General features: G+C 41.3%; 1 protein-coding gene across 2 annotated transcripts; it reads left to right on the top strand.

The window, feature by feature from the left end:
* The first annotated feature begins 48 nt into the window (after positions 1 to 48).
* MKKS (MKKS centrosomal shuttling protein) lies at positions 49 to 12498 on the top strand. Of its 2 annotated transcripts, none has more exons than XM_063125330.1 (4): positions 49 to 169; positions 3994 to 4169; positions 7902 to 8012; positions 11128 to 12498. In XM_063125330.1, the coding sequence occupies exons 1-4, from the start codon at positions 49 to 51 to the stop codon at positions 11566 to 11568; spliced, it is 849 nt and encodes a 282-aa protein (XP_062981400.1). In that variant the 3' UTR covers positions 11569 to 12498. The 2 variants fall into 2 exon arrangements, with proteins under 2 accessions (XP_062981400.1, XP_062981399.1); XM_063125329.1 differs by having other exon boundaries at positions 49 to 1039.
* Positions 12499 to 23783: the final 11285 nt, after the last annotated feature.

Raw genomic sequence — 23783 nt, 5'->3', positions numbered from 1 at the left:
GTTGAAGTGGGATTCCGCTAAGTCTCGCCTGGAGTCTTACCTGGAAAGATGTCTTGCGTTGACATTAAAAAGCCTTCTTTCTGTACCAGCGAACCTTTAACCAAGGAGGCCATTAGCCATGCTCTCTCTGCATTCAGTAAAATAATGAGGTCCTGCTACGGCCCCACGGGTAGGTTTAAGCAGCTCCACAATGGCGTAGGAGGCTACGTTCGCACTACATCACAGTCTTCTGCTTTGCTCAGTGGCCTTTTAGTCACTCATCCAGCGTTAAAGCTTCTGACAGCCTCTGTGCAGAATCATCTTGCACGCTTCAGTGACGGTGGCTTATTTACGGCCATCCTTTGCTGCAGCCTGCTCGAAAAAGCAGCCACCGTAAACGTGGCTCCGTGTCCTTTCATTCAAATCAGCCGACACCTCTTGAACCTGTGCCTTGGCTATCTTGCATCTGAAGCGTGCGGTTGTAGAATCCCGGTGGATTTCAGCAGTTCTAAGATTCTCCTTAACCTGGTCCGCAGTATATTAGCCAGCAAACGGGCCTGCATGCTTAGCCGAAATGAAGCCGACCACATCAGCGCTTTGGTGTTAAAGGCCTTTCTATTTACAATCCCACAAAGCGTTGAAATCAGGGTTGCACTAGGGAAATGTCTTTATATACCTGTAAAAAATAGGAGAGTTATGGATTCTGCTGTATATCCTGGACTTCTGATTGAAATACCTGTATTCCATCTGACAAGAATGTTTCCCATCAGAAGAGCTACTTCATCGGTGATCAAAATGGTGCTTTTCTGCATATCTCTGTCTGGAGATTTGCCTAACATTGGAGAAGGAGCCATCATTGTCTGTCAAGGAGTTTCTTTAGAAGCAGCAGTCTTAGATCAGTTGCTTGCTTTAGGTAAGCAAATAGTCAGTGACGGCGTAGGCCTTGTGGTGTGCCAGAAAGTTATCCACCCAGCCCTGAAACAGTTCCTGAAGGAGAATCATGTTGTTGCTATAGAGAGAGTTGGGCTAGCAGTGATGGAACCCCTGAAACAAATGACAGGTAATGGACAAGCTTTTGTACTTGACAGTTTCACAATATGATTCTCAAGGAAGAGTGATGTTGCAGGCCAAAAGTATCTTTGCTCTGACAGTTCCTCCAATGCACTTCATTAGATTCCAGGCATTGGATTGTTAATTAGGGTGTCATGTTGAACGTGGTGTATGCCTGAAGTACCTTAATCCTGCATCTTAATTTTCATAGAGCTGCTTACAATATCAAAGATGAATATGTATTCAACCTCTCAAATACCTTGCTTTCCCGTTACAATTTTTCAAGAACTTGCGATTGGAGCCAACGTTAGTCCTGCTTTGAGTAGACCCATTGAAATGAATGAGATTTAAGTTAGATTATCATTGGATATAAACCTTGGAATCGCCAGCAGTCTAGTTCTCAGTGAGGTAGTAAACCTGTGTCTGGGCTGAATGCTTCTGCGTACAGCTGGAACCTTTTCCCTTTGTGATATCGGATTGCCTAAGTAGAGAGGATTATTTTTGTATTGAGACACATAAAATGATATGAGTCCACATCTGATATCTGAATTAATAAAGTCTAGATACATGTTTACTGCCTTGGTGAGAAGCTGGTCCAGAATGGCCCAGACAGAACAATTGAAATCCACCTCTCTTATCCTCAGTTTGTTGTAGACTTGGATCTGTTTAGAAATTGAAGTTTGCCAGAGTGAAGCTGATGTCTGCTGCTTATTTCCTTTGATATATGTAGAGGGTACTTTTCTCCATTCTGCCCACTAGGGGAAAAGTTCAAGGGAAAATATCTCCTGAATGCGTGCGGGGTGGTGGTGGTGGGGGGAACCAGCAGAATATTTCCTATTATCTCCTTTGTTAAACAAACATTCAGGCATACAATGAGGCAAGAGTTTATTATTGCACTGCAGCCCCAGGAATCCCATCCTTGCATTAAAACCTCAGCCCCCACACAGAAACAGCAGTTGAAACATGATACATCTTACTTACGTCTCAGCAAAAATGATGATTCAGGATCTAGCACAAGATACTGGCTTAGATCCAAAGAATTCCATTCTACAGTACCACACCTGTGATCCTTTGGATCTAACCCCCCTCCCCCAAATGTGTGTAATATTATTTCTGCGGAAATGTTCAGTGTCCAAAGCATTTTGCTAATCGTATCTGTTCTTCAGACGAGACCTATGAGTTAAATTCTACTAAAAATGAAAAGTTAGTTCTTGCCTTTTCTGATATTCAGCATCCTCTAAAATCATAAAATCAGCGTGTGATGATTAGCACCTGGCTTCCTCCACCCTGACTCAAAAGTTTGAAAACTCTTCCCCCAGCACAATGTTGTACGGATCCCTGTGAGAATATTCCAATTGCTACCCATTAAGATTCTGTATTAATATTTGTGCATATGCTTCAATTCCATTTCTTATGTCCCATATTACAGCCATCTTCCTAGTAAACTTAAACAGCTGAAAGTCCTGTTTCTGCTATTTCAATCTGAACCTGTGAAATCTGCATTACTAAAAGAATAGAAATAAAACATTTTTGAAAAATCCAATTGAAACAACTGGTCTCCAGGCAAAACTGTCCCAAACCACAAAGGCTTTGATTGCAATCTATTAACTTAAATAAACAACAGTGAACTCCCTCTATTTAGGTCATGATTTTAAGTACATTTCCACAGAAGTAATTTGCTTCTAGTGGCACTAAATATATGTGTTTAGGATTACAATCTTAGTTAATATGCTGTAGACTGGCTGCAAATTAGTTAAGCTGTCATCGGTACTTTAACCACCATATTTTATGTAGAGCTGTGCTGGGATCTTTCCCAACCTGTCTTACTTGAGAACCTTCCAGAGTAAAAATAATAATAATGACCTGGATCATTTTAAAGCACCTTTGTGTGTTCCTGACAATTGTCCATCCTTCCTCTTGTGTCAATATATCTAATTGTTTTGCTTGTCTCTTTGGGAGTTACAGCTGATCAGAAAATAATTACATGTAATGGAAGGAGTAATCAGGAAGGGTTTGTTGTTCCACTGCCTCCATTAATTTCAGCACAGCTTGCTGAAATTAACAACAGATTAATGGAGGTAGGACATCAGCAGTATGGGATGAATTACTCCTGTTCCAGATCATTTTTGTCCTTAGAGATCTGTTACTGGGGCAAATATTTACAGCCCTGAAGCCTCCTCCTGAACCGTTTCAAGTTAAACAACCTCTGAAGAGCACTGCTGCCTCCAACTTCCAGTCCAACTTCCTGTTTCCTAGAGTTGTCAACTGGATTCTTCTAGGACAAGGGTGGAGAACTTTTCTGTATTGGCACTCAGGAAGCCCGCTGAGTGAACCAGAGCCCAATGGATTGGGAAACCACCACTACCACCACCACCACCCTCTCTCTCTCTCAGACACACACACGCACACACACCATTCATACACAAAATGCCAACATGGCCGTCCAGAGCAGCAGCTTTTTTGCTACTGCTGTAGCGGCAAAGAGAAGTTGCTCCTTCAGGCAGCGGTTCCAACGGAGCCGGCTTGCTTCTCCCCTGGCCCTTCTCTGAGGAGGCGAGACTTCAGGGAGGCCGAGAGATGTTCATGGGGGCCTCAGTAGGGCGGATGGGGCGGCCTCATGAGTCAAATCCAGGTCCATGGGGAGGAGGTTCTCCACCCCTGCTCTAGCAGACCCACAAGCAGGATATGGGCTTCTATCTCCCAGCAATTGGTAATCAGAGGTATGCTGCCCCTGAACATGGGGTTTCTATTTAACTACAATGGCAAAAAGCTGTTGATACATAGCTATTAGAGTCCATGAATGTGTCCAGTCCTTGAGAGCCATCTAAAGCTGGGGGCAATCCACATCTTGGAGCCATGAATGCCACAAATTAATTATGCCTTGTGCAATGAAGCACTTTCTCAAAGTACTCTTTCACAAATTAACTAAGATAATGCATGTCACTATTTTCCCTCCATGAACAGGTTCCCAGCCGATAGCATCTCTTCAGTCCCTGTCCCCTGCTTGCTACGGCCATCTGAAGGATGTGCAGACTCAGAGTTTTGCTTCGAAATGGTTCTTGCATCTCATTCCTAATGACCCAGTTGTTTGCAGCTTGATGCTTTGTAATAGGAATGAAACAGCATGGGATGAGCTGAAGGTAGGCGTACTCTCTATAAATATCTACTGTATTTAATGCATCCTCCTGGAGAAAAGTTGAAGAGATGTATTATTAAAAGTTTAGTCACTTGGACAACTCTCTGCTAGACCATCCTTGCTTACAGGAACGGAAAGGAGGCAGTTTACGAGCAGCTTAGAACAGTAATGGTCTCACACAGAGATGGCGAACTCCAGATGTTTTGGGTCTCTTACTCCCATTAGCTCCAGCCAGCATGACCAGTGGTCACGGATGGTGGGAGTTGTAGTCCAACAGCATCCCCCTAGTCTATGAGATGACACTCTTGGATGTCACAACGTTGCATTGCAAGTAAGATCTCTTGAGCAGCCTTTGTTGGCCAAGGCGGGGAAGAATGTTTAGGGCGAGAGGATGCATTACAGCAGTTAGATTAGGTTGTCAGCAATACCTGGAGTAGATTTTTGGGAGGAAGTCTGTCTGTTTTGAAAGGCCTCAACTAGTGTTTCTTCCTTTTCTGGGGATACTGCAGATCTAGCGGGGGAAGGCTGACCGCACTATTTTCAATCTGTCTGGTGATGCTCAGTACTGTATTTTTGTTTCTCATCCTCACTGGCCCCATTCAGAAGACACCTTAAACCATGGCTTTAACCATGGTGGTTAAGCCAGAAAGCCAGGCTACGTTCAGAAGACACCTTAAACCACAGCTTTAACCATAGTGAATAAAGCAAAAAGTCTTATTCACCATGATTAAAGCCACGGTTTAAGGTGTCTTCTGAACACAGCCTGGCTTTCTGGCATAACCACCATGGTTAAAGCCGTGGTTTAAAGGGTCTTCTGAATGGGCCCTCTGTGTGCAAAGCTGCTTTCCCTTCACAGTGTCTTTGCCTGCCCTCCTCTGGCACTATCCTCTTCCTGGAAAGCTACTAAGGAACCTTTCTAGCCCCAGCCTCTACCCCTCACTCTAGAAGAATGCATTCCTTCAGTTTATTTATTACATTTCTATACTGCCCAATAGCCAAAGCTCTCTGGGCGGTTCACAAAAATTGCCTCCCAATCAGTAAGCTCCTGCCACTTCATTCCAATTGCAGGTAGTTTTGTTAAGAACAACAGGAAGGTTTACTTTGTAAATTTGGGCTAGATGTGAGAAGGCAGAGGCACATTTCAAATCTTCTCTGTATCTCCACTCCGCACCCTTTTATCTTTCTCAAGCCCCGCTGGCATCTAGTTCCTCTCGCTCCCTCTCCACACTAGAAATTAAACAAAAGGCTGATTAAGCTAAATAATAATCAAATAAACAGGCTGTGCTGTAAGTCAAGGGGAACTGCCACAGGAAAGAGAGGAAGATCTGGAGTGGAACTCTTTGGGAGAGAAGGAAAGACAAGGGCCCCGTTCAGAAGACACCTTAGACGAAGTTAAAAAGTCTTATTCACCATGGTTAAAGCCATGGTTTATGGTGTCTTCTGAACATGGCCTGACTTTCTGGCTTAACCACCATGGTTAAAGCCGTGGTTTAAGGTGTCTTCTAAACACGGCCTGGCTTTCTGGCTTAACCACCATGGTTAAAGGCGTGGTTTAAGGTGTCTTCTGAACACGGCCTGGCTTTCTGGCTCAACCACCATGGTTAAAGCCGGGGTTTAAGGTGTCTTTTGAACACGGCCTAGCTTTCTGGCTCAACCACCATGGTTAAAGCCGTGGTTTAAGGTGTCTTCTGAACACGGCCTGGCTTTCTGGCTTAACCACCATGGTTAAAGCCGTGGTTTAAGGTGTCTTCTCAACATGGCCTGGCTTTCTGGCTCAACCACCATGGTTAAAGCCATGGTTTAAGGTGTCTTCTGAACACAGCCTGGCTTTCTGGCTTAACCACCATGGTTAAAGCCGTGGTTTAAGGTGTCTTCTGAACACGGCCTGGCTTTCTGGCTCAACCACCGTGGTTAAAGCCGTGGTTTAAGGTGTCTTCTGAACACGGCCTGGCTTTCTGGCTTAACCACCATGGTTAAAGCCGTGTCTTCTGAATGGGGCCAGTGTGTCCCCTAGCCTTTTTAACCTTGGCTTTGCAGGAAAGTGGGGACAGTGTTTAATTTTCAGAAAGAGGTCTGCAAGGTTATGGGCAACAATGCCAGCTAGAATATTAGCCCTTAATTATGTGGGAGGATCAGGGTGCCCATTGCTGGTTGAAATGAGAAAGCCACTGCATGTGTTCAGAGGCATGGCTGTTGCATTCTTGCTGGTTAATAAAAACAATTGAAACTGCTTAGAGATTTTATGATATCAAGCAGCATATACTGTAAGTAGTTTAAATAAATACATATTTTTTGGCTAGTAAACACAGACATAATTTGTGTACCCCTGCTCCTGAGCTAAGTCAGAAATAAAATTGATGTAGTTGATCTAGACATTTCACCTAAGCAGTATGCACAGTGTCACCATTTTACACATTGAAAGTATGTCATCACTGCCCTTACTGGAAGATAAAAGGATTTCAGATTTGCCAGTCTGCAATAGAAGCACATCATTGACAGATCCCAGAGCAGGTCTGTGCTGAGCTTGTTTGTCTTTTAATTGAGGTTTCTGTATTTCATTTGCTTAGTATGTATTAGAGAGCAATCCCTGGGAGAGCATCCCAGGGACCATAGGGCAGCTTGAAAAAGCCCACACCAGCATGACTCTTTTGTGGTAAAAATAAATAAACAGCACGCATACATTTAATGTGTGTGTGCTTGTGTGTGGCTGCTCACGGGGCTCTGAAACTCCCTGCTGAGGGAGTCTGGGTTGGCTCCCTCTCTGCTTTCCTTCCGCCAGCAGGCAAATACATTTTTATTCAAGCAGGCCTTTTGCCTGCAGTCTGGTCTCTTGGGCTGGGTGCTATTTTGATTCTTCTGTTGCTCTGGTTTTAAATTGTGTTCCTAATAACGCATTTGATTTATGAGTGTTTTAATTATGTTTTATATTTCAAGCATTGGCTTTTGTTGTTGGCCACCTCGAGCACCATTTTCCGTTAGAAAGTCAGGGCATAAATAAATGAAATAACTAAATAAATGGGGAATGAGTTACAGGGTTACAGGGAGGCAGATGCAAGAACACCCCTGTTTCACTTGGAAGTGGTGCAACAAATGAATAACACATCTTATTACAGTAAGAAAGTGTTATTATGAAGCCAGCCCGAATATATCTATTAAATAAACAAATTATCCTTTTTTAAAACAACAACAACAACAACCTTTTACCTGTATGATACAGTGGCTAGAGTTCGACCCAGGAGACTGGGTTCAAGTCTCCACTCAGCCATAATGGCCTTAGCTAGACCTAAGGTTTATCCCGGGGTCATCCCTGCCTGCTCCCGGGATATCCTGTGTATCATTTACATGAACAGGGATGACCCCAGGACAATCCCGGGATAAACCTTAGGTCTAGCTAAGGCCGAAGTTACTGAGCAGTCACGGGCCAGTAACAGGTTTTCAGGCCGAATCAGCTCACCATTTTGTTGTGTGAATAAAATAGGATAAGACCAATTTATACTGCACAGAACTCCTTGAAGGAAGTCTGAGGTAAATAATTGTGTAGGTGGATGTGGGCTGGGTGTTGAGAAGAGCTGCACTTTAAAAATAGGCCCCCAAATTCCTGCATTGAGCAGTGGGTTGGACTCGATGGTCTTGTAGGCCCCTTCGAACTCTACTATTCTTTGATTCTATGAAATTTTTTTTCTGGAGCTTTCTTCCTTTGTTTTTTTATAACAAAAGTATTTTGTTTCTTTCCTAGCTTGCTTGTCAAACAGCAGAACATGCTTTGCAATTAACAATCAACGATCCCTGGGTATTGGTAGGTGGCGGCTGTACAGAAACTCATTTGTCCTCTTACATAAGTCACCTGGTACGTAGAGCTTTATGAGAGTATTTAAAGATGCTTAATGCCCTCAGTTCATAGGTTTAATACTTTATTGAGGCTGTATACATTATGCAGAGTTCTGTGATTTTTACCTCCATATGCGTCTCTCTCTGTGTGTCGGTGTGTGTGTTTAAACCCAAAGCAGCCTGGATAAGCTGTGAATTAAATCAAAGGAAGGGTATGTAGAAGGAAACTGATCACCACTTTCTTCTTTGGTTCTTTTCCATTTCAAAATCACCCTCTCTGCATTGAAAAAAAAGTCATGGTTTTTATTCCCCTTTGAACAACTTCCACAAAGCTGGATAATTCAAGGTTGTTGTTGTTAATGTAAGATGGGCGAGGGGTTGGCTTGTTTGTTTTATCCAGAGGCCAGGGTGCACTGTAAAGCCAGAACCATTCTCAGGAAATGAAGTTGGAGGTCAGCACTTGGCTTAGCAGCTCAACCCAGTCACCAGGTAAAGCTAAAAAAAAGATAGAAAAGAGGTCACCATTGCCACCTGGTGAGCAGGGGGGATGTGGGGGGGGGGAAGTCAAAGGCAATGGGGAGGTTGCGAAGGGGTGAGAGAGTCATTGGGGTTGATCTGGAGGGGTGGAAAGCATGTCGTGTGTGTGTTTGGAATGTATCTTCTATATGGAATGGGGCTTGAGGTATTTTTTTCTATGTCGTTGCAGTTTGTGGGGTGCGTGTGTTCGGGGAACATTGATTTACGGGGTGATCTTCCTATCAATGAGGGTTCAGTGGTTTTGTGTTCTGGGATTCACATGTCTCTTCTGCCTCAGGTTCTCGGGAGAGCTACTTGTCATTTGTCCTCCTGCAAAATGGGTGCTTTGTGACTGTCTGTGTCCACTATATGGTGCCCACTTACACATCACTAAAAAAAGGCCCAAATAAGGCAGTTGGTTACATAAAATTTGCATGTGCTAATTTATATGTATAGATGCACATTTATAATTTAAATAGAAACGCCATGCATCTCACCATTACAGGGGAAGATCATGACCAGGTGATCCCTTCTGTGCTATTCAGTGCCCCCGTCTATACGACAACGGGATTGCTCCTCATTAAATATAAACCCGAATTTTTGTTGATTCGAATCTAGGTAAAGAGCGTCACACTGCAGCAGCAACAGCGATTTATTTCCTGATATATATACTTTTGTGCAGTTAGAAATGTGCACATGTGCATATACGATGGTACAGTGCTACAGAGTAGAGACGATGGAAGCTATTAATTTTATATGTGGAGCTCCACAGATTCATATAAGAGACAAACCTGGAGCAGGAGTGGGGAAGGAACGAGGCAGCAGAATCAGAGAATTCAAACTAAAATGGCGCAAAGGAATGAGGCAGCCAATAGGTGGGAAATCGGCCAATCACATTGTCCTACCCTCAAAGCTTCGCCCACATGTCAAAATGCGATTTAACTCCCCCAAAGACACATAACCATAATGCGGTGCAAACCCGGACATGATCCAAAGATCGCAGTAAATTGCAAATGCGAATATGTGCATTATCGTGTTAAAAACCCGGTACTATGGCGAATGGACGGCTGCGTCATGTGTCCTGAAATGTGAATATGTGCAATTAGGTTGGGGTAAACGAACCGTATAGACAAGCCCAGTGTGCTGTCCAGGTTGCAAACTGTTGATGGGCAACCTCCAAGGCCCTGCTCTACCCATTTCTTATGGCTCTTTATCATTAAACCAGACTTAGAATAAACAGTCCTTGAAATAGAGGGTGCCTTCAAATAGACTCTATTTGACAGCATCCTCTACTTGAAGGGCTGTGAGATGACAGTACTCTATTTAATAGGGGATTGACCTCTAACAGCCCTTCAGGTAGAGAGGACTGTCCCCTGTAAAGTAGGAGACCTGGTCACCCTAACCCAACATGACAGCCATTTCATGAATGAGCAACACCCCTCTTCATGGCAACCATTTTGTGACATTGATTAAAATTCCAAATAGGTCCACTGGCCCAGAAAAGTTGGGGACCCAGTGTATCAATCAAAGCATTCCTCCATCTTTTTTTTTAAATCTGTGAGAGGAAAGATATGGCACCCACCCACCCCCGGTATCTCCCTTCCCCTGCCTCCCAGGTGAAAAAGCAGCCTAGTAGGAATTGTTTTGAGCTGGAAAAGCACCAGAAGAAAAAGCAGCCCCTCCCTCTCTCCCTCTCTTTTCCTCAGATGCAGCCTGACTGGGGCTATAGAGAATCACAGAACTCCATATACTGTGTGGTTTGAGCCTGTAAAGCAGGGCATTTACTCTTCCAAAATTGACAGCATTTATATCAAATACAATCAGCCCTTTCTAGTTAAAGACCTCAGCTTCATGTTTTCTAAGCTATATCGTGACAGGCAGTGTGGTGTAGTGGGTAGAGTGTTGGAGTGGGACTCAGAAGACTCAGGTTCTAGTTCTCACTTGGCCATGAAGCCTAACCCTAACCTATCTCACAGAGTTGCTGTGATGATAACGTGGAGATGAAGAGGGCCATGTACACTGTCTTGTGATCCTTACAAGAGCGGGGGTGGAGGTGGGGAAGAAAAGGATAATTATTTTATTTCCATTTGTTGTTTCTTCAGAATGTAAATTACTATAAAAAAAATCTTATCTTTCTGTAAGTTTAAATTTTAGAGAAAGGTGTTGCCTTCTTTCACTTATCTGATAATGCATAATGCTAGATTTACAGCTTAAGTAATACAATTAATCTATTCAAGTGTTTTCCAACCCAATGTCTGTGTTGCAGGTGTTGGGTTTGTATAAGTCGTGAACACATTGCTTTTAATAGAGTTTACTTCTAAACAAGAATGATTAGAATTTTGATTCCCCCCGTCCCCGCTAAAATATTCATTTTTTTTCCTGGATGTTAAACCCCCTTGAATGCAATAGGATTTATTTTTAAGTAGGCATATATAGTATTGTACTGACACTGACGTGGGTCAGCCTACCCCCATTGAATATAGTGGGATGTATTTCCAAGTAAACATGTATAAGATTGCTCTGCACGTCTAATATATTTGTTTGTTATCTTAATCATAATTTACTAGACTAATGGGTACCAATAGCTTTAATATTTCTTTCTCTGTCTCCTGTTCTAGAGCTGTAGCGTGACTAGCAGCACCTTGGAAGATCTATGTTGTTCTTGGGCAGAATTCCAGTTGGTAGCAGACGCCTTTTGCTACTCACTAGAGTCTGTGGCTCACTGCCTAGAACATGACGGTGGTGACATTCTCACTGATATGAAGTGGGGTCATTGTTGGTCTGTTCCACCTGATGTTCCTAGCGATTCTGATTGGTCAGACGTAGTTCTGAAGTGTGGGTGTGGCCTTTGCGATAAACAGCCAAGTCTTCATTGGAGGATGCTACGATGTCGTTCGAGGCCTTTCCCCCCAAAAAATCGTGTTGCCGAGTTTTCCATAACCTCTGATGGCAATCCCGTTCTGGACTGTTTTGCTGCCAAAAGAAATGGCCTACAAGTGGCAGTAGAGACCGCTCACCTGCTTTTAGATCTGTCCTATATAATTGAAGATTGTAATTAGTTTTCTTTGCGCATCCTGGCAGCAACCACGTCTTCTTCCATGCTGTGAAAAAACTCTAACAAAGAGTCCCTGAAAAAGAAATTCAATATTGCATAAGGAGCTGTGATTAGCAGCAAAAAATCAACTCCCTCTGGGCCTCCTGCGCATGTGGAAGCACATTGCACATACACCTATGGGCTTCTTTGTATCCTTGCCTCTTTATTAGGAATAGCAAAAAGTTGTTTGTTTGCAAAGAATTCATACCCACTTAATAAATCTATATACACATGTGTAAAACCATTCATTAGGAAGTGTTATGAATGGATAGTCCAGAATGCAGCAAGGCAGTGGTGGCAATTAATTAATGGAAGGCTAGACACCATATTGTTGCAAGACTGTTAAAGTGATGCAGTAGGAATCGGAACTGAAGTAATTTTAGCCACCTTGCTCTGCTGCACCATTGCTGTCAAAATAAGAGCAAGCACCTAACAGCTTAAAAGCATCAAATGAACTAGTTATGCATATAAAACACTTTAATTCTAGAATGAAAAACTGAACTATGTGTCAAATCCAGCACAAATCATATCTAATTCATCTTAATTTATATCAAAAGGCTGTAAAACAAATATTAGTTGCTACTTTTAATTCTACTGAAGTTGTCAAAGGTTCAAAATGGGTTTTTTTAGGCATAAATTCGCGATGTTAACATTTAGCTTTTTTCTGATATCATTTATGTTAGATGGTTATAGTTTGTCAAGAAAAGTATGTCTGCTGTTCTATTTGCTGCTTCCCCCAATTTCTTTGGAGGCTTGTAGCAAAAACAGTGGATCGTTTCTTCTCTCTCTTCCAGAACATTTGCGAACCACAAGTTCAATCACAGCTTTTAAAGCTCAGCTCAAAACGTTTCTTTTTTCTAAAGCTTTTAGAACTTGATTTTGACCTTACTCTACCCTGTGCCTGTTTGGTGCATTCCCTTCCCTTTCTTATTGTTTTATTATGATTTTATTAGAATGTAAGCCTATGTGGCAGGGTTTTGCTATTTTATTGTTTTACTCTGTACAGCACCATGTACACTGATGGTGCTAAATAAATAATAATAATAATAATTTGCCAAAAAAATAAAATTATACATCTTTCCCAAATAAATAATGTGGGAAAGAAAACTTAAAAAGTGTGTTTGTTTTCCTAATAGGCCTTTAAAATTAGCCATTTTGGATACAGTAATAGTATAGGGTTTTAAGTTGGCTCCTGAAGTAGCAATTCTCTCCCCAATAAATTTGCAGGAACTTTTCATGCAGGATTATTTATGAGAACATGCATATTTAGAACATAGTGCAGCTCTTTTGACCTTTGCTTGAATAATGAACTGTCATGTTTTTGTCTGACAAGGTATTTAAGTATTTTCTCAGCACCAAGCACACATCAATCTTTCCCTTTCATCGTTGCTCTACTGCTCTTCATTATTATTCACAAAAATGGCAGGCTGACTCTGAAAGCTGAGATGAGAAATTTTGTCTGGTGAGTTTGCTTTTTGAAATGATTCCATGAATGCAAACGTCGATATATATATGGAAGGGCTTAAGCCAGAGATGATTATCCACATAGCTCTCAAAGCTGGATTTGTGAATGGAACACGTCGTTAATCTCAGATTCTTCTAATTAGATTCTTCTAATTAGAAGTGCCAGTAAAGTTCATAAGAACATTAGAAGTGCTGTGCTGGATCAGACCAAGTCCAGCATTCTTTTTCACACAGTGGCCAACACCACAGCCGGATATGAGCACAACTTCCAGTCCTGCTCAAGTGCACACAAGCACATGGCAGCCATCTTTACATTTGCACAGTTTCCTCCTGCATTTAAAAACTTTCCCAATTTTCATCTCCAGGTTACTTTTTTATCCCCCACTCCTCACCCAAAAATAGAGATGCCAGATCTTAGCAAATCAAGATGTTTTATTTGTAGTAACTTCAGATGTAGTCCTCAGGAAAAGGCTCAAGTACAGAAATTAAATTAAAATAGTTACCCTGAATTTGTGTACGTTTAGTGATTCTGTTTGGTGCCTTATAACTCAGATGTGACCGCTAGCAATGGAGGGAACAGACATTGGGGTGGGGGGGAGTTGTCAGTGGCTGGAGGAGAGAGGCAAAAAGGGAAAGATACTGGGGGCAGGAAAGAGATTTTGAAAAGATCTAAACTGAAAGGACAAGTGGGTTGGACCATCACCCGCCTGAATTTAAAGACGAAGTAGAAAGGGGGCAGGTGCCACAGCCTTGCTCCCCCCAGTTTCTGTGTGCCATTTTGTAACATCTTTTGCAAGGGGAGGATTCGGACTGTCCGAACATCCATCTTTTCTGCTCCAAACCCTTTATACCTGAACTTTCCATATTCTGCCAAAACACTTTCGCACCTGGACTCTCCATCAAATCTGGGCCCCTGTCTGTTTGAACCTTGTATTGTTGAGAATTTGCATGGAACTATCCTGAATCCTGGACTTACAGTAGTCTTCCTGGAATCAGGGATCATAGGGGTCCTGCATGGAAACCTCTCTACTGCTCAGTACTCTCCAGCTTTCATGTTTGGACTTACAATTGTTTTAATTGTCCTGTGTGAACTTATCATGAATTATGAACTTGAGGCTCTTTTTGCTCCAAAACTGTTACCGAGAGCCAGAGCAAGGGGTAGCGAGCCTGTGCTGGGAATGTCATTTTAAAAGCCTTTAGTGCTCCCTTGCCTGGACATCATAACCCTTGATCTTTGGTCTGCCTTGACACATGTACCATGGAGATTCTCACGTAGAATCTATTGTGGGACTCATCTCTGCCTGTGTGTGTAAATTCTACTTTTGTTATTTGCTTTTCAACCACATCTTGAATTACATGGAATGTTATCATGCCTGCATGTATCATGACCCTTGACTTTGCCTTGTATTCTGAACCATTGAGATCTCAACTTGAAAAATATAGTTCGACTGATCTCCGACACTGTTGTAGTTATTAGCCTTTCAACTGTTTCTTGTACTAAGCAATGTGCCTATAGCTGTTGTTTAGCTATGTGATTTCTGGAGAGTTGTAACCATTAAGTTTTTACCATGAAATTTGCTAAAATAAATAGCCTCAGTGCTTTGGGTGTTCTGTGTTAGAGTGTACAGTGTGTGCCAAAAAATGGATGATGACAGGTGCAATGTTTTAAGTGAGTTTAAAATGCAAAAGTACACATTGTCGTTGTTGGTGGTGGCATTTTAAATCAGGATTGGCAAAGAATATAGTTTTAACTTATCAGGAATGCAGAAGCAGTTTTAAAGTACAGAATGGCATTGAGAGGGTGTTAGAAGAGAAATCTTATTTGTGTGCTTTATAGCTGAAGGAATACAGATGGCTGTGCAAAGGAAGCCCCCAAAAGATCATCAATGCCAAGTTCTAAAATTATCTAGCTGCTCCAGCAAGAACTTTAAAATGGTAACTTTCTTTTGGAAGATGGAGACTGCATTTCAGCTGGGTGAACATCTTATAATAAAGCTCAACGTATTTTGCACGTGGACCCTATACAGTCAGTCGCAAGAACCACTGAGTTCAATAGCATCTACTCCCAGGTCTACATGCATAAGATTGCAGTCACGTTAATCCAGTTACACTGGGGATTATCTATGTACCACTGCTGCTCTTTGGTGTGTTTGTGTGCATGCAGTAGGGTATGTGGGCCTTGGGCAAGATATCCTCAATGGGGCCCCTCCCTCACTTAAAAACAATAAACAAAAACTTTAAATCACAAAAACATACAATTTTAAACCACAAATACATACAAAAACAAACCCAAGCTAATTACATATTGCTAAATGCCGGGGAGAAGAGAAAAGTCTTGACCTGGCGCCAAAAAGATAACAATGTCGGCGCCAGGCAGGCCTCGTCAGGGAGATTGTTCCACAATTAGGGGGCCACCACAGAAAAGGCCCTCTCTCTTGTTGCCATCCTCCGAACTGCCCTTGGGGTAATCACCCAGCGGAGGTTGAGCCCAGTGTACGGGTAGGTTCGTGTCGAGAGAGGCGTTCCATCAGGTATTGTGGTCCCAAGCCGTGTAAGGCTTTATAAGTTAAAACCAGCACCTTGAATTGTGCTCAGAAACATACATTGCATTTCAAAATTTACCAACACACTACTGTCTGGGACAAAAAGATTTCCAATCTCCTCCTTACTATGCTACTTATAAATGCCCCATTTACTATGATGTTCATCCTTTGAATGCATATGTCTCTCTGACAAATGAAATAGAGCTCTAAGCTACTCTGCTTAGTTTAATCCTACAAGAAGCCTGTAGATGGAATGGCAGAAAGTGTGTGTGAGAGTGTGTAGGCGCGCACACTTCCGGCTCTCAAGCGAGATCAAACAGTTCTTGCTAAGGCTCAACCTCCACCCCGCCCCTATTCAGAAGCCCAATTTTCTGCCCACGTGTGACAAGTCTTTTCCAGCATTCTGTACGATAAACTAAGTCTGAATTACTCATGCAGGGAATCTTTTTGTCTCATGCATCTTTCAATTTGTACAAGGGATGCAACTGTAAGATGCCGTTTAATGTAATTCAAATTGAAACATATAATTAAATACTGATCTTCCTAGCTCTTTTCTGCCTCTCTTTCTCCCTCTCTTGGAGTTTGACCCTGCAATTTTAGTAGCTGGAAGCAAGCAAGCAACTTCTTTTTTCCTTTTGGTAAGGGGGAATTAAATCAAAGAACGAAAAATAGATTAAAGTAGGATGTCTGAAAAGCCTGTGTTATAACATGTCAGATGAAAATATCTCTGAAGATAGTCTATTTGGACAAACGGGGCTCTAAAAAAATATGACAACTATCATGGATTTTCCCCACCTGAACCCAGAAATAAAAAAAAAGCATGGGCATAATGATAAGATCAGAAATAATTGATACAAATGGGATTCCAACTGTTCTATTCCATTCCCCCTCTGCCTCCTCTTTTCCATTTCTGGCCCCATAGTCAGCCAGAATCCTGCGTTCATTGAGCATGCTCAGTCATCACTCGGATGCTTTGGGGCACCCCCGCCCCCTTGCAGTTTTTCTTTTTCAATCTAAAGCCAATCTAGAGCCAGTGTGACATAGTGAGAGCCAGTGTGGTGTAGTGGCTAAGGTGTTGGACTGGGAGTTGGGAGATCTGGGTTCTAGTCCCCACTCGGCCATAGAAACCCACTGGGTGACCTTGTGCCAGTCAGACTCTCAGCCCAACCTACCTCACAGGGTTGTTGTTGTGAGGATAAAATGGAGAGAAGGATTATGTACACCACCTTGGGTTCCTTGGAGGAAAAAAGGCGGGATATAAATGCAATAAATAAATAAATAAAGGCTTATTGTACTTCTGCAAACTTCAGAACTGCTATAATGGGTATCTTGGAAGATATCTATCCATCCATCAGCTGGCCTGTTTAATTATTTGAAGGGTTTTATGAAGCTGACCAGAAAAAATCTGATTTTGGGCTAGGTGTTGGAAATATTAAGGTTTGGGCAATTCAGGGCCAAACTGCCCTTTACATTATATCCAATTGTGGCTTTGCCTTAACAGGAAGCATTTCCACTTGTGCAAGGTAGGGTATCCAATTTTCAGCAATCCCTTCCTACCCAATTTAGGGTAACCATGGGTCCTGTTTTTAACCAGCTGCCAGAGGACTGTCCTCTATTTGAAGGCATCCTCTGTTTAAAGAGTTGTCCAGCTTAAAGATAAAGAACCAAGAGAAGGAAGGGAACCTAGGGGCACTGAAGCTACCCATCAACAGCACCTAGACAGAAAGCTGAGCAGCCACACAGGAGGTGTTTGTCTCACACACACACACACCCCACACACCCTCATGCTAATTGGATACATTAAATTGATTCTGCATCCTTGCCAAAGGCTGCACGTTGTGAATTATTTTGAGGTTAAGCGCAGAAAATAAGAATTCAATCAATATATGCCTTGTATATTTGCATTCAAGGCTGAAACCAAATGTTTGCAGAGAACACTTTCCTCTTACTACCGCACATTGGATTACTCCATCACTGGGAAGGTTAAGAGAGTTCCGTTGACATCTGCTTAATATAATAAATTTTAAAAAATGGCTCCTAAATGCAGGCAGGGGGAGAAATCAAAAGTATGCTTTAGCTGTGCTTGGTAAACAGCAGATGTCACTCCTGCCTTTCGGCATTTAGAGTAGGATTATTTGCTCACCCTCAGGGAGATTAATTTTTTTTAAATTATTAATATCCTGTTACCATTAGGGCATGTTCAGAATTGCTTAACACCCTCAGTTGAGTCTATGATTTCAACTCCAGTTAACTTACCTTTTTAAAACCCAAACCAAAAACCGTTTGCCTGTGCTCCCCACCATTTTTATTGCTGAGAAATCTTCCATTTCTTAATGTCATCCATTTGGAGCTGCAGGAGAGGAGAAGGTCCTGGGGAGATGGCATCCCTCTTTGTAAATCTCCCAAGTGACACGGGGGGGGGGGGACAGGGGACGGACGGACGGACGATCGTCCCCATTTCACACAGAAAGCTTGTATGTAGGGCAACAAAGCTCACTGCCTACAAGGCATACTTGATGCATAAATAATATGCTAGGAAATGGCTTCTAGTTTCTGCCTCCCTCTCCCTCCCCACAACAGATGCTAAATAGAGGAGCACCTGATAATCTTCTTACGCAACACGTAACTGCAATGCAAACAGCCATCTTTGCCCCCAATAAAATCAGAGCTAAGCCTTGAGGAGACAGGGACTGGATCAGAAATCTGGAGAAGCAGAGCAGTGCTCCCCGCCCCCGCCATTTCTTAGTAGGATATTTCAAATGATCACGTTATCAGACACATTACATGCTAGGGTGGGCACTTACATATCACAGAAAGAAAGAAAGAAAGTGACATGGATTTGTATTATTATTATTATTATTATTATTATTATTATTATTATTATTTACATTTTTATACCGCCCAATAGCCGAAGCTCTCTGGGTGGTTCACAACAATTAAAACCATAATAAAACAACCAACAGTCTAAAAACACAAATACAAAACACAGTATAAAAAGCACAACCAGGATAAAAACCATGCAGCAAAAATTGATATAAGAAAAATTGGTATAACATTTGCATATTTATTTATTTATTTATATACTGCCCCATAGCTGAAGCTCTCTGAGCGGTTTACAACAGTTAAAAACAGTGAACATTAAAAACAAATATAAAAATTTTAAACCATCAAAAGTATAAAAACAACAATATCCATTTAAAACAAACTATTCTGGGGTCAGTTAAAAGCTCAGCATATGTTGTTAACTGCCTGGGAGAAGAGAAAAGTCTTCGGAAAAATAACAGTGTTGGTGCCAGGTGAGCCTTGTCGGGGAGGGCCACCACCGAAAAGGCCCTCTCCCTCGTTGCCGTACTCTGAGCTTCCCTCAGAGTAGGCACCTGGAGGAGGACCTTAGATGTTGAGTGTAGTGTATGGGTAGGTTCATGTCAGGAGAGGCGTTCCATCAGGTATTGTGGTCCGGGGGCGGAGCTGGACGCCATGAGAGGGTAAGACGTCTTTTTAAAGGGCTCCCGGACAGGTGGTCTAAGAACTCGATTATCTCATTTAAAAAGGCATGGGTCTTTAATGAAAATTAATGGAAATGACTATGACTGTTAACTCTGGGTGAAGATGTTATCTTTGAAAGCTTAATCAGTATAAGGAGTGAAGAAATTAGCCCGGTGTTCGGGCTTGGAAATCAGTCGGGTGGAATGGAGAGGAGAGCGGCGAAAATGAAAGTGAGTTTGTTGTTACTGGAGCTCTGCCATCTCCTAGTCTGACAAATTACTGTGAAATACACTCCTTATCTGGGAAGAAAGTTTAATTGGCAAATAATTCACCCTTCAGAAAGCATCGAAAGAGGAAAGTGGTTTATATGCATGGAAAGAGAGACGGTGTTGATTGTTATTTAGGACATTAAGCAACAGTCATAAATAGATCTATGCCTAACCTTAGTAAATCAAAAAAACCTCCTGGAAAAGCTATTCGACAGCGAATACGCCCCTCCAATCATAATATTGCCCGTCTTGAAAAGGTTCCCACAGAAGAAACCACACAAAGCAGTGAGAGTGGGAGTGAGAACGAGAGAGACGGGACTGACAAGATGGCGGAAAAAGCTGGCATGACGCCAACTTCTATGGAGGAACTTAAGAGTTTGATATTGAATAGCAATGTAACCCTGATTAAAAAGATGGATGATCACGCGAAGAAGGCAGATAAGAGGATGGGGGTGCTGGCTGACAAGATTGCCCAGAATGACAGAGCTATAAAGATGCTAGATGTTGAAGTAAAATCATTGGAGAAAAGGCAGGATGTCTTTGAAAAAAGCTGTGATGTGAAGTTCCATGATCAAAAATTAAAGCTGATCCATTTGCAAGACCAAGATCGTAGATCCAACGTACGAATTAAAAACTTTATTGAAGAACCAGGAGAGGATTTGAGAAAAATAATTTTGAAGTGGTTTAAAGATATGATGCCTGATCTGGAATTAAAAGACTGGGAGCTGGAAAGGATTCATAGAGTGGGAGGAGCAAACTACAGAGGAGCAATCAAAGACATCCTAGTGAAATTTGGCAGTTACTACAGAAAAGAGCAACTTATGAAGAAATTGAGGTCTATGGCTATGATAAAATACAAAGGCAAAGCAGTGCAAATTTACAATGATCTTTGTCAGCAAACACTCCAATGGAGACGCAGTGTTAAGCAAATAACTGAGACGCTAACAAAGAATGCAATGAAGTATGCTTGGGGTTACCCTGTTTTCAAGATTTTTGCATGGTGGGATGCAGTACAGAGTAACCTCTTTGGATCAGGGCAAGGAGTTGCTGAAGAGTTTGGGTTTGTCTAAGGATGTAAGTTTGGAAGCTGTAGATGGGAATGGACGTGAAGCTGTGGTGTCTGGAACACAATAAATTTGATAAATTTTTTTTGAGATAATAATGTATAAAAATTGTTAAAAATAGAGGTCTTGCCGCTCAGGCGGAGCACCACCTCCCCCCTCCCTTAAAGGTAGCTAATGGCCGGAGTGGTAGACTCACGGGGATTTGGGGGGGGGAAAGAGGTGGGGGTGGGATGGGGGGGTCAAATAGGGTGGGAGGGAGGGACATGAAGGGGGGTTTAGGGGTTTTGTGTTTGGATGTATGTGATTATGAGTTGCAGAGTACACGGGATCGGAAGGAATATCAAAAGATTAAATACGGATAAGAAAATTAAAGTATCAACGCTCAATGTCAAAGGTCTGGGGGCAGTCGTGAAAAGGAGGAGAATTGAACAAATGTTAAATAGAGAAAGATCTGATATCATTATGTTGCAAGAAACACACCAAGGCGTCGATGCCGTAAACGAAATACGCACAAAATGGTCAGTTTATTATGAAAAGTAATTGGGGACAACAACAAAAAATGGAGTGGCTATTTTGATTGCAAAAAAAAGCGGATTTATATTAGAAACTGTAAAAAAGGATGATAATGGTAGATATATCATGATAAAGGGACAAATTGAAAGTGAAGCATATACATTAGTTAATGTTTATGCCCCCAATGAGAGACATAGAGAATTTTATATGGAATTATTCAAAGAAATAGAAGAGTTTAAGGAGGGGTATGTTATTTTAGCTGGGGACTTTAATATGATAATGGATAATAGATTGGACAGGTCAAACCTCACTAATGCGGAAAAGAGAAATAATATTACTATATTGAATTAATTAGTAAAAGAAAAAGATTACGTGGATTGTTGGCATTTACTTAGTGGGGCAAATCCTGGCTTTTCTTATTACCCGCCAGTTTATCATACATACTCTAGGATAGATTATATATTTGTTTCAAAAGAGTTTGCAACTAAGGTATGTAAAATGGAAACGGGGGTAATAAAGGTAACCGATCACGCATTGCTAAGTTTAGAGTTTACAGTTAGAAAGAATTATAAAGAAGCGTTTAGGTGGAAAATGAATACAAAATTATTGAAGTATAATAAAGTGGTAGAAAAAATGCAAAGGGAATTGTCAGAGACTTGGGAAATTAATGAGAAGGGAGGAACGACAAGGGCAGTTGTTTGGGATACCATGAAGGCGGTAGCAAGAGGGATTTGTATTAGAGAAATGTGTAATTTAAGGAGGCAACAATTTGTAGAGCAGAAAAAGTTGGAGGAAGAGATTAAGAAATTGGAGAAAGATTATTGGCAATTTAAAAATAAACATAAATTAATAGAAATACAAGTGAAGAAAAAACAATTAGAAAATTTAAATTTAGAGGAAGTTCAGAATAACTTAATCTATATGAAAAGGGAGTATTTTGAAAATAGCAATAAAAATTCTAGATTGCTTGCCAGACTCACACAAAAGGAAAAAGCTAGGAACGGGATAGGAATATTGAAAGATAAACAAGGGAATTATTGTCATATAATGAAGGGCAAAATAAAAAATTTTCAAGAATTTTATCAAGAATTATATAAGGGAAAGGATACTCAAAAAAAGAAGCTGGAAGCTTATATAGAAAAGTATATAAAGAAGGGAATAAAAATAGAACAGAAAGAGTTAATGGAGAAGGTAATAACTTAAAGAGAAATAGAAGAAGTAATTGAGAAGTTGAAAGAGGGTAAATCAACTGGGGTAGATGGTTTAGGATCAGAATATTATAAGGTTTTTAAAACTTTTTTAGTACCGAAATTATTGAAGCTGTACAATTCCATATTGGAAGGAGAAAGGACACCAGAATCATGGGAACATTCATTAATAATTTTAATACCAAAACCAGATAAAGATTTGACTGTCCCTGATTCATATAGACCTATTTCATTAATAAATCAAGATGCTAAACAATTTTCAACTATTTTAGCAAGGCGGTTGAATAAATTTATAGGTGAATATATAGGAGAAGATCAATGTGGATTTGTAGCAGGTAGACAAATGCATAACTTAGTGGGAAGAGTTTTAAATGCAATACAGGTGATAAAAAAGTCTAAGATCAAAGCAGGAATTTTGGCATTGGATATCTTCAAGGCTTTTGATTGTGTGAGCTGGCAAGCTCTAAAGATGGTACTAAATAAAATGGGATTTGGGAATAAATTTAAAGCTATAATAGAACAGTTGTACTCTCAAAATACAGCCTGTTTATAATGGTAATGGAATTATTGGCGAATGCAATAAGAGAGGATGAGGAGATAGAAGGAATAGGTAGTATGGAAAAAATAAAACTGAATATGTTTGCAGATGATTTTTTTAGTACCGAAATTATTGAAGCTGTACAATTCCATATTGGAAGGAGAAAGGACACCAGAATCATGGGAACATTCATTAATAATTTTAATACCAAAACCAGAAGTTTTAAAAGATAAAAAATTAACTTGGTTAAATTATTGGCAATTAGAACAGTGGACTAAAAAGTGGATAACAGAAAATGGAGATTGTAGAGAATTGACGAAGTTTGAGGAATTAATAGTTAAGAAAGAAAAGGATAGGGGGAAAAGAATAGTGTCAAAAGGGTTAACGAGTGAAATTTATAGAATATTGGTGGAGAAAGGGTTGATGGATAGTTCAGGTAAAATGGTTTGGGAGACAGATTTGAATGTACAAATAGGACAACAGAGTTGGGAAGGACTATGGAGACAAAGAGCGTTGAGAAATATGTCAGTAAGAATAAAAGAGAATTATTTTAAAATTATATGGAGGTGGTACCTAACCCCGGTTAGATTAAACAAGATAAATAATCAGCATTCAGCAAATTGTTGGAGAGGATGTGGAGGAAAAGGAACGTATTTACTAGGGATGTGCTCCGCTCCGATTAGGAGCGTAGAAGCAGTAGCGGATTGGCCTGCTCCGCCTTACCCAGAGGCGGAGTAGGAGCGGACCGCGGACCCCCTAGAAGCAAGGCGAAGAGAAGCGGCCATTTTTCGGAGCTCCGAGTTCAGGCGGAGCGCTCCGGTCGCCATCTTGAAAACATTTCGCCATAGGATTGCATTGCGGCAAATAATCGCGCATAACTACGTTGTTTTTGAAGCTATCATTCTGAAAATTCTTGTGCACAGAGAGTCGTGGATGGGGGTCATTTTGAGACCACTCTCACCTCTCTGCATCGTACGGGTCACGGGCTATATTTTTGTGAAAATCGGGTCAACCGCGCGGCTCAAACTGCGTTTTCGGCTTTTCGCCCATAGGATTGCATTGAGGGAAAGAATCGGGGATAACTGGGGGGGGGTT

Source organism: Elgaria multicarinata, chromosome 4, assembly GCF_023053635.1.
Source record: "Elgaria multicarinata webbii isolate HBS135686 ecotype San Diego chromosome 4, rElgMul1.1.pri, whole genome shotgun sequence".
NCBI classification, from domain to species: Eukaryota; Metazoa; Chordata; class Lepidosauria; order Squamata; family Anguidae; genus Elgaria; species Elgaria multicarinata.
This window is presented reverse-complemented; position numbering and strand designations above follow the sequence as displayed.